At 38.7% G+C, this 16,717-nt stretch overlaps 1 protein-coding gene across 1 annotated transcript in view; it reads right to left on the bottom strand.

Moving 5' to 3' along the window:
- The window catches only part of DAPK1 (death-associated protein kinase 1), a 54,361-nt gene that overhangs the window by 23,291 nt on the left and 14,353 nt on the right, over positions 1-16,717 (bottom strand). The window contains exons 3-15 of the mRNA XM_009328194.1: positions 13,252-13,390; positions 11,264-11,393; positions 10,933-10,981; positions 10,750-10,776; positions 10,175-10,327; positions 9,981-10,026; positions 8,255-8,344; positions 6,953-7,045; positions 5,255-5,374; positions 3,974-4,072; positions 3,065-3,163; positions 1,821-1,919; positions 93-290 (exon numbers count right to left, since the gene is read on the bottom strand). Of these exons, the coding sequence (XP_009326469.1) occupies positions 93-290; positions 1,821-1,919; positions 3,065-3,163; positions 3,974-4,072; positions 5,255-5,374; positions 6,953-7,045; positions 8,255-8,344; positions 9,981-10,026; positions 10,175-10,327; positions 10,750-10,776; positions 10,933-10,981; positions 11,264-11,393; positions 13,252-13,390 (1,342 nt within the window). The remainder of the gene's footprint in view (positions 1-92; positions 291-1,820; positions 1,920-3,064; positions 3,164-3,973; positions 4,073-5,254; positions 5,375-6,952; positions 7,046-8,254; positions 8,345-9,980; positions 10,027-10,174; positions 10,328-10,749; positions 10,777-10,932; positions 10,982-11,263; positions 11,394-13,251; positions 13,391-16,717) is intronic.

Below are 16,717 nucleotides of genomic sequence, written 5' to 3'. Positions count from 1 at the left end.
TGCAGCATTCAAATGAAGCAATTCAGAGATATGGCTCTGTGACACCTGTGATGTCTGGATGCAATTCCTGACCAAAAGCAACTCAAACTAACCTTGTCTGTTGCATCAAGGTCAGCCCTGTGTTCTGCCAAGCATTCCACAATATCATGGTAACCCCTAGCAGATGCTGTCAGGAGCGGAGTCTCCCCTTCTTTGTTTTTAATGTTCACACTGCAACCTGCTTCACAGAGTGCTTTGGCAACAGAGTAGTAGCCGTGCCAAGCAGCACAATGCAGTGGGGTTTCTTCTTCCTATCAACACAGAAAATAAAAAAAACCAGAACAACAGAGCTGAACCAAATGCCAGGAGAAACAATTCCCCAGCTTAACTTAGAAAGACAGGAAGATGGCACGAAAGAAAAAAGACAGTCTACTAAGTAAGACCTATAACAAGATGTTGTAATTTCTAATGCTGACATTCTCAAAGCGAGAATAACTCCTGCTGACATGCCAAGTGATTACGGTAACGCACTAGATTTTCATCATTACCTGGATTCTGAGAGTCCGTATTTCTCACCATAAAACTATCTACTGACAACACCTTATGTGGCAGCAATCTTAGCTTAGATATTTCCATACTCCTGAAGCTAACTAACTCGGTTCTCTCACTTGAAAACTGATCCTCATTCATAAGCAACTTCTACATCCTGTGCGCTGAGCGACCAGCCCAGTGTTTAAAACAGATCACTCACCAAGGAGATGCAAATCCCACTAGACTTGCAGTTTGAGGCAGATCACTCTGCTTACCATCTCCAAAAAGCACATCCTAATGATTTAGGAGTGTAGGCAGTGACTTGGGTACTTAGAAACCCGAGTCATTTAAACGTGCAGCCTTTGAAACTGTAGGCTTTTTGAGTTCAGCTGTGTCTGAAGTTCTACTTTGCTTTTTGCTTGAACCCAGGAAGCTTCAAAATAATTCACCTTCCATCTCCTTGTACTTCATAACAGTTATGTGGAACATCATTAAAAAACTCAAATGTTTTACAAAAATACACTATTGAAAGTATCCCGCTGAAAATCAGGGAGGACTAAAACCCACCAAAAAAGTAATTCTATCAAATTCTAAGAAATAGGATATCCTTTCTGTACCCGGTAAATATCAATGAGCATACAATCGATGCTGATAATATTAGAGGACTTACACTGTATTCAAGGTTTCTGTAAAAACCTGAGGAAAAAAAAATAGTCGACCAGCACGTCCTGTGATCCCTTGGCCTGCTGCTGCTTAAACAATATAAAGAAGTCCTAGAGGATGCAGGACTTGGGGAGGCTTGTGGAACTCCCACACACAGTTAAATTTGGGTCAAATGGATGTTTTTTCCTATTAAGCCTTTTCTTTCCTGCTTTTCACAAGAGTTCAGAGCTCTGAAGAAGCCCTTGTGAAGAAGCTTGTGAGCCCTCCTCTCGTTTTCAAAAATGAGTGCTTGACACTTCAGAAAAGTCACATGACGGCTAAAACCAAGCTAAAGTCAAGGCAAAAACTAATAAAAAGCTTTAGCTGAACTCACAGAGCACACACCACCACCCATACCTTCGTGGTGTTGACCTTCTCCATCTTTAAACTTTAATTTTTGAGAGAACTACTGTTTTATAACAGTAGTTGGTTCATGCACACTGTGTTTTGCATAGTCTTCATCTATTAAGAGGTATCGCCACCTCCATAATTCTGTTATTTTTTTCAAATGCAAACATGCCAGAGGCTGCAAGGCAAGACTAAGAGTTTTGATCACACATACTAAAGCATTATTTGTTGAAGAAAAACAGACAGTGTCCATGACTCACCTTGTCTTGAAAGTTTGGATTGGATCCAATGCTACAGAGAAACTGAACCACATCCACATGCCCGTACCGAGCTGCGACGTGGAGAGCTGTCTCCCCAGACTGCAATTACAGAAGAACATGCCAGTGTAATTTCATATGTCATCCCTAGGTATACACTGCCATGTACAGCCTGAATGCTACATGGGGTACTCCTCCCTCCCCATAACCTGGCGGCACAGCTGTCGTCAGCAGAGATCTCCCGCTTACAAACTGTAGTTGTACGTGACAGATACACCACCACCTGACAGGTTATTTCTTCAAAGGCTTTCCCTTTTCAGAACTTATTTTCCTACTTAAGTTTGTTCCAGGTCACAGCCACAATGGGATTTCTGAGCAATATGAGGAGGCAGCTGCGTGACCAATTGGTGTTGAAACAGATGTCCTATTTCTATTCATACTATATCCATACGCCCCCCCCTCTGCTCTGTATATACAAATGTAAGGAGTTGGCCTAACACCTTGCTATATCCTGGCGTATTTTGGTCATTACATTTAATTATTTGCAACCCTTTGTTGAAATTATATGAACAAGAAATGGTATTTTTATTAAAAGAGTAACCTCTTACCTAGTAGCCCTATGAGGAGTCGAACACTAATTTTGCTAACGTGCCCTGCTTTGCACTAGTTCCCTCAATAAAGCAAACTGTGTTTCACAAGTATAATTGCCTCTGTACTGGAGCTTTGGCTAGTATAAAAACATTGCTACGGTATAAGATTTTAACAGTAACTAGTTTCTAGGGCAAACGTTGCTCAAGTAACACTGCTGGAGACAAGCTCATCAGCTATGAATTGTTAGGCTTCATTATACTCAACTTAATAACAGTCAAATTTACTTGTCAGACAAAAGTGATTTTCAATCAAGAGCAATGAAAAACAGAATCACGATTTCACCCTGAGTCCTCAAGAGAAAATTAATTTAGGTTCGTACTTCCCCACCTACCCACCATGTACTCACCACATTTAATATGCACGCTTGGTTAACACTTGTCAGGAAAGTAATCAGTACACCCAGCTACTTTAAAGCTGTGTTATCACAGCCCTATATGTCAGCTTATAAAACCACATTAAAAAAGCCAGTCATATTCTTGGAACTATGGCACAGCTGAAAATCATTCCAATTGAAAGACCTCCCTCTTTGATAAGGTAAAGTTATTAAAAAAAAAAAAAACTCTCTGCATGAAAAATGAAAAGACTTTTTTTCTTACCTTATCCTTAACATCCAAAGGACATTTATTATCATTGAGAAATTTCAGCGTTTCTACATGACCATGTCGAGAAGCCCAATAGATTGCATTAGATCCAGCCTGTCAAAAATATTTGATTACAGATGTTATTGATCAATTTAGTATCCTAATTCTAGATTTTCAACTGAGGTATACATGCACTTAGATGTACACAGATATATTGAACAGCTATTCAAGCTTATAGGGACATGCTTACTTTTAAAAAAAAACCAAACTTCAAATTGGTTCAACAACCCACATACCAGCAATGACAACAAACCCCCCTGTATGCAAGGATGATTAACAGGAGCACTAACCTTCTGCAAGGATAATCCTCTTCCCCCTTCTAAGGAAGTTTTTTGGAAAGAACAGTCATGAGATAAAAACTTTTCTGCTGCTTACTTTACCATCTATTTGATGGAAAAGCAGAGTGTGCTTCAAGTTTGCTTTAAATGAACCCCAGATCGTTACAACACATTTTGGAAAAAAGCTTGTTGCAAAGCATACCTTCCATCACATATGAGTTTTAGTTGCGATATTCCTCATCACTAAAATGTGCATTTATACTCCATATTAAATAATGTTCACCATTGTGTTTTAGGGCAATCACTAATTTGAACTAATTGAGGCAATTGTGTAAGCACGAACTACATTTTAGGATTAGTATCATTCAAATTACTTCAGCGAATAAAGTGATCAAAATCAGAGGATATGCACTAGTAATAAATGACATTATTAAATATTTGCTTTTATCTTTTTGCTGTGGAAGACAGGAAACAGGCTCTACAGCTCAGATTTTTTCATTTCCAATACACCTTGGTCTGAACTGCTTGTCCTCTGCTAACTGTACTGAAAAACTTATACAGAACGGTGACAAAGCAGAACCCTGACCTTATCTTGAACATCAATACGGGATCCACGCTTTAAAAGCAACTGAAGCATCTGAATGTTTCCACAGCCAGCAGCAATCAGTAGCGGAGGTGTTCCATGCTAACAAGGAAATACAAGCAAGAACAATATATTTAATTTTTGAAGGATCAAGAAAAGAGAGTGGAATAGAAGGGAGGCATTGAATGGCACCTCTGGATTTCCAGTTTCAAATGAAGTCTTCAGGGAATACTGTATAGAAAAAAATTTGTCCCTTTGTCCAGAGAAATTTATTGCATAGCAATCTTCCATATTTTTGGCATGAATTCACATTTACTAAATGATACACCACACATCAAAGGCATGCTTTTCAAACTAGGAATACTAACGTTAAGCTCTCATTAGCCTAATTTGGCAAGGATGTTCACCTTTGCAACTTCTTTGTATTTACATTTTAAGCCAGTACCTAAGGTGTTTGCCACACCACCTCAAAGACAACAAGCCACCAGCAACATATGGGAAAGTTAAAGGGGACTGCATCGTTAAAACAAAAAATACAGTGATTTCTTGAAAGGTTCAAGACCCCATCACAGTACAATAACAGATGCTTGACTTTTATAGTGCTCTTCATGAATACTTCTCGAAGTATTTTATAATGAAGGTCAGTATAACCATTCAAAAAAGTGAAAATTAGAGCAGAGATGATTTATCCAAGGTTAAACAGCAGAGCCAGCAACAGAACTTTGGCCTCTTGGTGTCAGTTCCAATACTACTGTTAGCAGGAGTACTCCAGTACAGCAGCAGCACACTGAAATACTGTAGTAGGCAAGTCATTTCATTTCTGAAAATGAACGACACCATCTAATATTATGTTCACGTAACCAATTTCTACAGTATGGGACTTTTGTTTCTAACAGTGCTTTGCAAAGTCCGTTTTGGTAGTCCGGTTATTCCTACATATTCTACCATCTTCATCTGCCACAAGAAATAACAACTGCAAACAAAAGCAGTTGCTACTGCTGCAACAGTAGCAAAGGCTGCTATCTGATATACCACAGCTCTTGACAATAGATTTGATTCATACTTTTTCAAAGGCCTAGGCAAAAAAAAACATTTTAGGCTCTCTTTTCAAGTAGTTTGGGAAGACTGACACAGAACACATTAAAATTTCTCCTAAAGAAAGGCAGAATTCTTTCACATCCACTTGCCTTTTCATTTCAGGTGTTACATTTATTTTACAACCACGTTGCTCTATTCAACAGGGTGATAGCTAGTCCCCCCCACACCTCAACAGACCCACACTACCTTGTTGGGTTGATTGACATCGTAATTTGAGAGAGATCCCAGAAGGTGCTGTAATCCAGGAACATTGTCATCATTGATGGCATGAATAATAGCTTTCATCACAAAAGAATCTTCCTCATCCTTGTAATTAAAGGAGAAAGAAGAAAAATTGTTAGCTTCAAGGAAAATATCCCTATCTCAACAGCTGCCAAGACATCTAAAAAAATTTAAAACAGTGAAATTTTCAAAGTCTTTTAGAGTGCTTCAGCTACAAGTTGTAATCTTTTGTGAAGCGTATGGCTAACATGTAGGCATGTTATTTGAAAACCCCCACCAAAAACCCCCACACTTTTTCCAGTACAATATGCTTCCCTCTTCTTCACACACTAACCCATTACTCATTGAGATTCCAAACAGGTTTCTTTCATTAGGTGTATTTTCTTTTTCCTCCTGTGACTTTCAATAGATGCAATAGTTGCATGAAATGAAACCAATTCCCTGCATATATGTGAACATTAAAAAAACCAAGAGGTACAAAAATACAAACTGGAGTATCAAGTTTCGCACCATCCAGGAATATGACACAGGAGAGGTACTTTGGACCAAGATTTCATCTACTCAAATGGACCAGTTAAAAATCTAGAACATAAGTAATGAGCCTAGATAGCTCTGCAGGTGTAAATTTATTTTTCTCCCATGCACTAAAATGTCAAAGAACTGAAATTCACCAAGCCAAATATTTGGATCACTCTTACCTCCTCTCTCCTGAGGTTTCAGATTTTTTAGAACACTAATATTAGGCTAAAATCCTTTCTGCTGCAACACAGGTGTGAAACGCTGATCCAGTGTTAAAGGCATACTGATAGCTGAGGTGGGGGAGGCAGGGAAAGGAGGGCAAGACTGAGACAACAGAGCATGGAAGCAGAAAGATAAGAGGAGGAAAAGTGGAAACGAGTGCAGAGTTGCACAGGAGGGACACAGGGAAGATAATATGGATAAAAAGGGCTTTGCAGAATTTTTGAAGTTTGATCCTATTACTGCACAGAAAAGATGAGGTTACCCAGCTCTAAACATATGAGCATACATACTTAGCTGATCACAGGGAATTTGTGAAGCATGTATTAAAACCTGGAGAGTAAGCTAAATAAGAATGCTTTTGGATTTACAAGCATTTGTAATTACAAAGCATACAGCAATTGCTCCTGACTACTTAAATCTAGTAGATGTATCTAATGTTTGTAATACTACAAACTGAATACTTTAAGATTTCCTCCTTAAATAACTGCTTGCTGTGATACTGCTGTCTAGCATTCATTGGATCTAAGAGGGTTTCAATGATTTTGAATATTCTGTTAAAAAATGCAATATTATTTTACTCTACACAGTGCTATGGAAAATTCAGATGCACCTTTTTCACACTGTAATTGCTACAGTACAAAAAATCCTCCTGAATCGAACTTCAAAACCAAGATAGATGAATTTCTTGCATTAGCTATCAGTCTCACCATGGTAATTAATAAGTTAAATTTCAGTGTTTGTGTCATGCAGAAGATCAGACTATGGATAACTGATCTCTGTAGCCTTAAAATCTATTTCTTCCTACATATGAGATTAGTTATGCACATTTTTCAATAGCCAAATATTTCTGTTAGAATCATTTCAGAAAATGTTAAGTTTCAGATGTAGTAAAGCATTCTAAGCATACAAGTACACACTTACCAGAGTATCATCACTCCTAGCGACACTCATGTTACTCCTGGACAAGAAAGATCTTGATAATCTTTGGCACAAGGATATTAAGCGCACTGATTGCTTTTTAAAAATAAGAAGAAAAAAGCTATATGTAAAAAAAAAAACCAAAACAGAATACTTGTGATAAGATGCTATTGCAGAGATTTTAAAGGAGTACTGTCGTATTAGCAAAACAAACTGGAGTTTGACTTCAACACCCCCCCATCTCCTTTTTATATTGCATTTGAACCTTCTATTTCTTTTGACATTTATAATCCAAATAGGCTATTCATATACACTAAGCAAAGCTAAATGTACATATTTTAAAGTATGTACACAAAGAAAACCTAAACTGAGTGTAAATTAGCTGACAGCATTCCTTCAAATGCCATATTACAAAACAGTTTAAGATATTCCTAGACTCACCGTTTCATTCCAGGGCAGCACACTAGTACTTAAAATTTTATAAATACCATAGATGTTCACCTAACACAGACGCTAAATGGTGGCAAAATATCGTACTGCGCAGCTGGGTTGTTTTATGACTTTGGTCCACAGCTTAGCAAAATCATCCCATATTTCTTGGCCTCTGTAACAATGAATAAAACTGCTTTTCTAATAATAGTGACCTCTGTTGTCTCATGTTTCATCTCTCCTCGTGATAAACAGATTTCTCATACAACAGCCCTGCCCTTGCTTAGTATCAGTGTGAATTCCCCAATGTGCACACTGAAGGAGGAGGGATAACTGTCTTGATGAACTGCTCCTTGCACAGATCAACGCTTTCAGCTAATACCTTGCCCCACTTCTGGAAAGATTAAGTGATGCCAACCTTCTAAACAGGTTGGCAGTCTCAGACCAAAAATCCTTTGCAAAAGAGACTAGTTTTTCCTTCCTACTCTGTTGAGTGTTGGCATAACTACTGGAAGAATTAATTCTGCAAGGCCTGCTTAAGGGATGTTCGATTTACTGGGATTACTGTCACAAAAACATGTACCTACACTTAGAAGTGCCTTTTCTCAGAAAACATTACCAAGACACATGATGACAGCATACAGCTAGATGCATAAACAAACAATCCACTCACAAGCATTTGTATGCAGATCATTAACAAAGAAGTCTTCTCCTATACCACCATACTCAAGCACCCAATTTATTCCAAATGACAGAGGAATGGGTTTCTTCTTCCTTCCTTCTCCACTCTTAAAGGCACTGGATGCTTCCTTGGAGCAGGTAACGCTACTGCATTTGTATGTCACCAACATTTTGAAGATTTATTGAATGACTTACTTTCCACTTTCGTCGTGCTGCAAACTTTTTGAATTTCTCCATATTCACTGCAGATGCTTTTCTACTAAGTGCTTGCTGGGTGTCTTTAGGCTATGCGCAAAAGGAAAATAAAGCTGTTGTAAAATATCCCACAATCACAACCAGAACTTTCATAAAGCACCTTCTTGTATGTAAGACCCTGTTCTTCAGTGACAACTTCCACTTACATTATAATACTGTAACCATACTGTAATAATAAATTGTAAACACGTGATTTTAACATCCACAGCCTAGTGGGGCATGCAGACGGAATTTCTTGAGAAAATACCATAAAGGAAATCCAGACCTAATAATATTTCTTGTAATACTAAAATTTGTTTTTCCCTTTTAAACAAAAAAAGCCAAGAGCCAACAGAACATTCAGCTTTATCCTTCAACTCCCTCTGTGACAGAGGCATCAGGTATCATCTCCTAGATAAATCTTCTCTTCCGGGAAGATTTCCTGGCTGATTTTAGACGTAGTCAAACTTTGTTCCGGTCTCAGTGTAAACAGCTGGATGCTGCTGGGACCCAAAAAAATCACATCCCACCTACCTGTGCAGCAAGCTCTAAGGCTGCACCCTTTGAACTTTCTCATAGGCTAATAGTAAGCACCGGTTACCAGTGGAGTATACCAAACTTTGCATTATATGATCCCACACTTGAAGTAATTTTTATGGAGAAATGCAGGTAAACGTAGTGATGGGAAGGGGGAAAAGAGGATATGACCAATGGGGTGGGAAGAGAATGCTCGGAAAGTTAAGATAACAAAGTTAAGGAACTCTAACAGGGTACAAAACAATGTGTCTTGTTGCAGGAGTGAAGACCTTGGTCCCTGAGAGACAAACTTGGACAATGCTTGCTTCAGCAGTTTGAAAGATCGTTTCAACATGTTCAACATGTTTCAACTGTTTCAGATTATCCCACCAGAAAGTCGGCAAAGCACAAATCTGTAGTTTGGTGTATTGGTGTAGAAATGTCTGCCCTAGGGTGCTGAACTGTGAAATGGCGCAGCTGTGGCACAGATAAATATTCTGCTAACTGGTTCTCTGGGAAGTGGACTGGGGTCAAATACTCACTGTGCATCCCCAAGCCCTGGGAAATCAATGGCACTGAAGAGGTTTAATGCTCACAACCGAATGTGACATGGAATTGAAAAAAATTAAGTGGCAGGTATTACTACACACATTAAGAAGAATGATAGGTCCCATTTTCTCCCTCTCAACCTAGTAGCACCACAACAGCTTGAACCAAACCAAACACTATGGAACACTGAAAGAAGTAGTGGACCGCTGCCCCGCATCAACTGCTTTCTTCAGCCTAAAGAGGAAGTACAGAAGAGAGATGACCCTTTTTTGCCCAGTCTGAATAAGGAGATTAGAAGATGAAAAATGTGAGAGGAAATTGGACTGGATTCAGTGAATGCATATTTGTCAGTGCTATGCTCCCTGAAGATTAGCTTCTCTGCCTGAGCATGATTTTAATCTCAATAGTGGGCTACTTCCCTATTGCTAACTTATATAGAGGATATGTTAATGAAGTCCACATTCTGCACGTATGAGTTTTCATACAGACAGCTTTCCAAAACAGTAAGTTATATTAAATGATTATGCCAACTTTCCTTGTTAAGGAACTCGAAAAGTGAAAGCGAAGTATGAAATGAAGAATGATTAAAAACAGGACAACAGAGAATTAATTACATGCTAACCTTGATCCAAGGATGCAGCAAACTATCCTGAATAGTCATTCTCTTCCTTTAATAGAATAAAAGATAGAACTGTTTCAGATAGTAAAAAATATATACCACTATATGTTTATTAAACTAACATCTCAAAATATCATGTAATTTGAAATACTAGAGACATAGGCTGCAACAGTGCATACACAAGAGAAACAACTCACTTTGGATCCTTGACTAGAAGTCTTCGTATAAAATCTTTAGCTAGGGCACTGGTATTGCTGAAGAACTCTTCTTCAAATTCATAATTCACAGCAGACACATTTGCTAATGTTTCCTGTTTGGTTTCTCCAAGAAATGGTGATGCACCACTTAGACTGCAAGAAAGACAGAACATTCCTCTCATTACATGTTGCAACATTGCTGTTTCAACCCTCTGAGATCAAGTAACAGCAAAAAGCGAACATTTTTCTTTTCTGCTTTAAGACTGCAAACGTACTTTCAGGAAGATGTGATCTAGCAGGGCAAAAAGCTTTGCTGTAATTTCAGAGAATATTGATTAAGATAAAGCTGCTGTGGAAAATCACCTACAGATTTGAAGACAGCTTCCTATGCTATCTCAATGCTGACTAATGGCCATTCTTACAGTAATTATACTATTGTTTTTATGATCATTCAACTTGAATCATGATGTGCAATGAAAATAGTTTGACTTGTATAGACACCATCAAAAACCCAGAGGACAGAATCAGAATTTAAAAACCAGCATTTGCAATATCCCATAGATTTTGGTACTTACAGAATATAAGTTATTACACCAATGCTCCTGGAGTGAAGAAGGGAGGTGGGTGGGGGCAGGGGGAAGGATGAGAGAGAGGGGAGAGAAACAGATGGAGGGAGAGAGAGGAGAGAAAAAAAAAAAAGGGTTAGAATGTAAGAATAATCATGAGAGATTTATTTCAAGAAAGATCCAATAACTTACCACATATCTGCTTCAAGACCAAGAGGCTCATAATTTACTATTTCAGGAGCTAAAGGAGAAAGCAGGAAGATCAGTACCTAGTCAAAGAACAGATCTATGTCACTCTGAGCCTATATATGTCAGAGATAATAAGCTAAGATGCTGATAGATAAAAACACCTTAACGGAAGTCTAAGTTGGAACTGAATTCTACAAATTGTTTATTTAAATTTCAAAATGTCATGAATTACACACAAATTACATAATCTTTAACTCAGCCAAACCAAGCTAAGCCACATATACCATTTCACAGACTGAGAAAGAGTAGTTTGAAGAAACAACAGTTTTCTCACCAACAAACTCTGGCGTTCCGAAGATATTTTTGAATTCATTTCCAAAGTCAATTTTGTGTGCTAAACCAAAGTCAATAATCTTGATTCGAGGCTTTGGTACATTCCTGTCCAACAACATTATGTTTTCAGGCTTTGAGAAGGAGGAAGGGAGAGAGAAACAGAGATTATACACAGGTATGAAGTGTCTGACACATACCAGCATTCTTCAGCACTGAACACTTCTCTTTACCTCCTTCAGCCTCTTGAATTGTGTCTTCAGCAGAAAAAAACCTGTCTTTTCCTATTACTAACATATGCTAAAAATTAACTATAGTGAGTTAGGATTTTATGTTGATGACAGACTGCTACGATTTCCACAGGGCCAAGATTTTACCTCTTGTAGATAAAACAGTTGCAGTTTTCACGTGGACCGACCCTAAGTGAAACACGCTGTCTTTAGTAAAGACCACAGCCCCTGCGCTACAGCCATTCGAGCAGTGCTGGGAGCTTGCAAGAAACAAAGTCCTATAAACTAGTATTTGGGCTTGGTAAACATTACTCCCTGAAGGAGGTTTCTTTCATACTGCACAAGCAATCAGGAAGGTATATCTTGTTCCCTTTGGATCTCCAAGAGAAACTTTAGGAGTGGTCCAGCTCCCAGATTTTAAGGCTCAACATACTTACAAAAAAGGATGAAGAGCAGGTTCTCATGCCTTTTCTAGCTATATTTTAAAATATGGACTTTGGATTATTTTACAACAAAGATTTGCAAAAACAGAACAGAGGTAGAAGATAAAACGTCAAGAGTATGATCAAAGGAGCCTGCTTCTGCACTCCATCACTTTAACTGGCATACAAAACCAGCTACTTAGTCTCCATATCCTGTCACGTCCACAAGCTGACACCGCTCTGAAGAGTTCCTGGAGCTACAGCCATCCTGCTCACATTGTTACGGATTTCTGGAGTCATTAAGGACAGATCTTCACCACCACCCTTCTTTTACCTCTCTCGCCCAATTACAGCGGCTGATATGTGCAAACGTAATTTTCTTCCTTCCTTCCCTACATTTCTATTGCATACTTTTATTGTTCTGCACACTTCAATTCTTGCTGCATACTTTAATTCACATATTCTTGGTATCCAGTGTAAGGATGCTTTGTTTTATTACAAGTATATTGGCAAAAATTTACATTTCATATTGCAGGAAATGTATTTCTTACTAGATTCACAATTCTCTTGCTGACTGTCATACAAAGACCAAATATATTACTGTAGGTAACGAGGATGAGACTGGAAAAGGTATGCTTACCCTGAAAACCATTCCCTTCCCTACCTCATCCCCAGAACACAGCATCCCTTTCAGAACTGCATTGCAATATAGTAATTATGCCTCCTTTTCCTATTACAGACATAGCTGCTGACTTCAGCAGACTCCAGGGAATGTTCAGCTGCCTACCTCTGAAAAAAAATCTTACAGAGGAAAACATTCTGAAATTAAGGATGCAATTAACATTTTTCTAAAAACAAGCAAAAAAGCTCCAAAAGCAAAAAAAGAAGAGGAAATTATCAGCTGTCTGCTCCGCAAGAATTTTTGTACTTAACTCTGTACTATTTCAATTTAGTACCTATAAATAATGTTCAGGTGAACATAAAATGTATACAACAGCAAAAAAAAAGTTGGAAAAAACGCATCCTGTTCAGAATGTTTCATCCAGATCCCATTCACATTCCATAAAATCATAATCATAATTTTTATTTCAAGATTGCTTACTCAGAATGGTTTAATTTCATTGGAAGTTGCCATTTTCCATGAAGAATCTTACATTAGAAACAGATGGGAACTATTTGTGTACGGATCAGTAATTTCTTTTCAATGGCTGAGCTTTCCCTTGTCTACATAAACTAGCAAAACAAAACCATGGTCAAGATCTGCACAATGGCAGATTTGTGGCTGGTGTCACAAAGAACTGTTGCTTACAATTGTCAAAGTTTTTATCTGCTCAACACACCTTAAGATCAAAGTGGGCGATTTGCAGAGAGTGGAGATACTGAACACCATTAAGTATCTGTTTGAGAAATTCTGTGGCTTCCTCCTCTGTGAGAGATTCTTTCTCAGCTAAGAAGTCGAAGAGCTCTCCACCTGCAACACTTGAAGAGCAGAAACAGAGTTACTGACGAGCTTGTTTTAACCGATGGGTTCCTTTTAGCGTAGCTATTCTCAGACCAGCCTTGAAAAGGATCCAGATGCTTTAAATGTTGTCAATATCAAAAAAAGAAGATGAAAAGTACTTAATTCAATACCCAGAATAGTTAGTAACTACCCCTCCTTCCTCTGAAAAGAATACAATAAAAAGAGTCTTATTTTCAAACAAAAAAAAGGTTTAAAAAACCAAACAAACATGGTTGGCTGTATCTAAATTTAAATGAAGTAAACCCCGCCTACTCTCTGTATGCACGTTTAAAAGAATAAAATTAAACGTGAAGTGAGCATACTCAAAACATACTAATGTAATGGGACATCTAGAAAATAAAACATGAATCGGCTCATACTACCTGTAGAACATCAGGTTTCCACCCGCCCCCGCATTGAAAAATACAAAATTTGAAGCTTACTTTGAAATAGTTACTGGTAGCTGTCCTACTATTCAGTTTCGAAACTCCTCAAAGCATTCAACTCTTTGAAAATATAGTCCATTCTTTGAAATAGTGTATTACATTCAGCATGTATGTTGTATTTGTACTCTAACATTACCACACCTTTCCTACAGGGAAAAGCCACTACTGCCCTTAAGACTATTTCCAGCAAGCGTTTTAGCTGCACAGGCAGAAAGAAGAGATGTAAGAAGTGAGGAGGGTACACAAGCACATCTAGGTTTTTGCATCTGAGGGAGAGGAATTAACTGAAGATGACCGTTTTCTCAGCTCAGTCAGCGGTCTATCAGGAGTGATGATAATTGTCAACAGAAAAAGAGATACTGAAGTGAAGAGCAAACATGCACTACAACTATTCTTAAAAAACAACCAATGTCCTTTCAGTTTAAGGACATATACTGAGATGACTGTCCACCGTGGCAAACTTTTTCCTGTTTATAAAAGCAGCATTATTACCTAGAAATGTCTTGGAGACAGGAAAGATACATCATATTATCCCTTATATTTTGTGTTGTACTGATATTAAAAAAAATTCAGAAAGCACACCCTAATTTATGTTGCCTTTATGTAGCGAAATAATCTGTTCATCATTTAAAGTTCAGATTATGAAAAGTAATGGGATTAACATATAACAATAGCTAAACAGTCTGGGCAAATTTCTGGAAATACATTTGACTTTATCATGTCTACTTTTCAAGAGACTTAATCTGCATTATTGTAATGCAAATTGCATGAAAAGTGTATTTTAATGAGTTCTTGGAGCTTCCACTGAGCTGCCTAGACAATAATGAGAGTATTGTTTTGGGTATTATTTTCTGCATGAAAGCAATTATTGAAACAAAGTGCCATTAAATATAAGAATTATAGACTGGAAGGAAGAGAGGTCATTTTAATATTTTTGTTGCTGTTGTTGTAGAGACATTAAAATGAAATTCCTGAAGATTAAATACCGTTCATTATTTTACAGAGGCTGGTCAGAAACATCTTACAAATGGATACACGTGCATATTCTCTCATTCTTTGCTTCCGACTGAAAAAATAGCAAAAGGTTTTCAGGCTAAGGTCTGTACCTCTGCAGCACTTTGCTGATGATGAACAGAAACCTGGATGGTGACACAGTGCTGGCATTTCTAATTTCCTATTACTGGGCGCATGTTTCCAAGTGGATGTTTGCTGCAGTTGCCGGGAGGCTGTTAATTGGAGCACAACCATGCCACGTGGAGCAGGCAGACTCACTGTGGCTACTTCCCCAGCCATGGGCAGCCGTGGCAGCAGTCACTGCAAAACCCAGCACCTTCACGCGCTCAGCACGGTTTGGCACGGGGCTAACCGTCAGACAGTTTGGTGAGCCGGTCCCTTGGCTGAGGAAGAGGCTGAAAGACTGCACCAAACACACAGTTCTCTGGTCTGCTTTGCATGTGGATCACCCACCCTGTGAAACAGTGAAAGCGCCTGCTGATGCTTAAAGCACTCATCAGCTGTCACACATGCAGCAGAAGTACCCAGAGCATGCATTTTCCGCAATACCAACTCGCAACATTGTGCTGCCCACTCTGCAGTCTCAAACAGGCTATGACAGTGTCACACAGGTACGGGTATGTTTTATGGCTGTTACAGCTTGCTCTTACTCCTGTTGGCATTTTAAAGACACACAGTCTCTTTGAAACCTACTAGCCATCTACAAACAGCAGCATTGATTATACATGTACCTTTAGATCCAAAAGAAAGATTGAATTCCCAAGGTTTACTTATTTTTGAGATATCTAACAAATAAATATAACTGTGTGTAAAATGGGAAGAGCCTCTTCATCTTCAGCTTCTTCTTATCTGCAATCGTTCCATTTCGTGCAATTTCATATCCTGAAAGTTTAGACCACATAAAATTACAAGTTTGATGTACATGCATTTTTATGCATCTCAAAGATGTCACATTTGTGAAGTTAATCGCATGAGATTGCATAGAGCTCTTCTCCAGTGCTGCTGAGTACTATCCTCCTGTCTCTGCCACAGCTTAGTTGTAGTGACATTTCTGTTATGATTATATGATAGACCTTATAATAGCGCAAAATAAAATGTTACCTGTATTTCACAAGTAATATACCTAGTGCTTTCAAGTCTTGAAACTGAGGTATAGAGAAGCTAACAGGTTAAAAAAAAATTTACAATGTTTTTTTCTTAAAATTGGAAGTTAATTAGCAAAAGTGGTAGATTTTTCCAAAGAGGTTTGCGCTTCTTTAGATGCTTAAGTACTGTCACCCTAAGTGACTCGGCAGCCCTTGCTTAAGGAGTAGGTGAGTGAGGAGGGACTGGATGTAACGCACTCAAAGCTTTGTTCCAGAAGCAGCTGTACCACTGGTCTGCAGGATTTTAGTGTGCCCCTTCGCATTATGTACCTCACCCTTAATGCCTTAAAGGGTGAGACCTTAACATGCGTTTCACCTCAGGGAGCAGGCCATTGCGACTTCTCCTGTTGGTAACTCCTCAGCTGCAGGAAACGAGCTCAGTAGCCCATGTTCTCCCTTTGGGCACTGCCATCACTGGCAAGCACAGTGCTCAGCCAGCTACTCCTGCTGCTTACTTTTACTGGCAGGGACATAAGGCATGAGAAAAACAGGTTTTTAGAGCAGCAATGAGTAAAATGTTAAACTAGCACACACGAGACAACCTGGAAGCTCAGAAAAGCCCAGCTTCCCAGAAAGGTCCCTATGCTTCAGGTGGCCTCCAAGGGCCCTTCCCCATACGTGAAGGGCTGCAACCCACGTCCCCACAGGAGCTCAGTAACGCAGGTTGTGTTTCTTAGCTTCCTCTTCACGCTCGTCAGAA

Source organism: Pygoscelis adeliae, unplaced genomic scaffold (assembly GCF_000699105.1).
Source record: "Pygoscelis adeliae isolate BGI_AS28 unplaced genomic scaffold, ASM69910v1 Scaffold45, whole genome shotgun sequence".
Classification (NCBI taxonomy): Eukaryota; Metazoa; Chordata; class Aves; order Sphenisciformes; family Spheniscidae; genus Pygoscelis; species Pygoscelis adeliae.
This window is presented reverse-complemented; position numbering and strand designations above follow the sequence as displayed.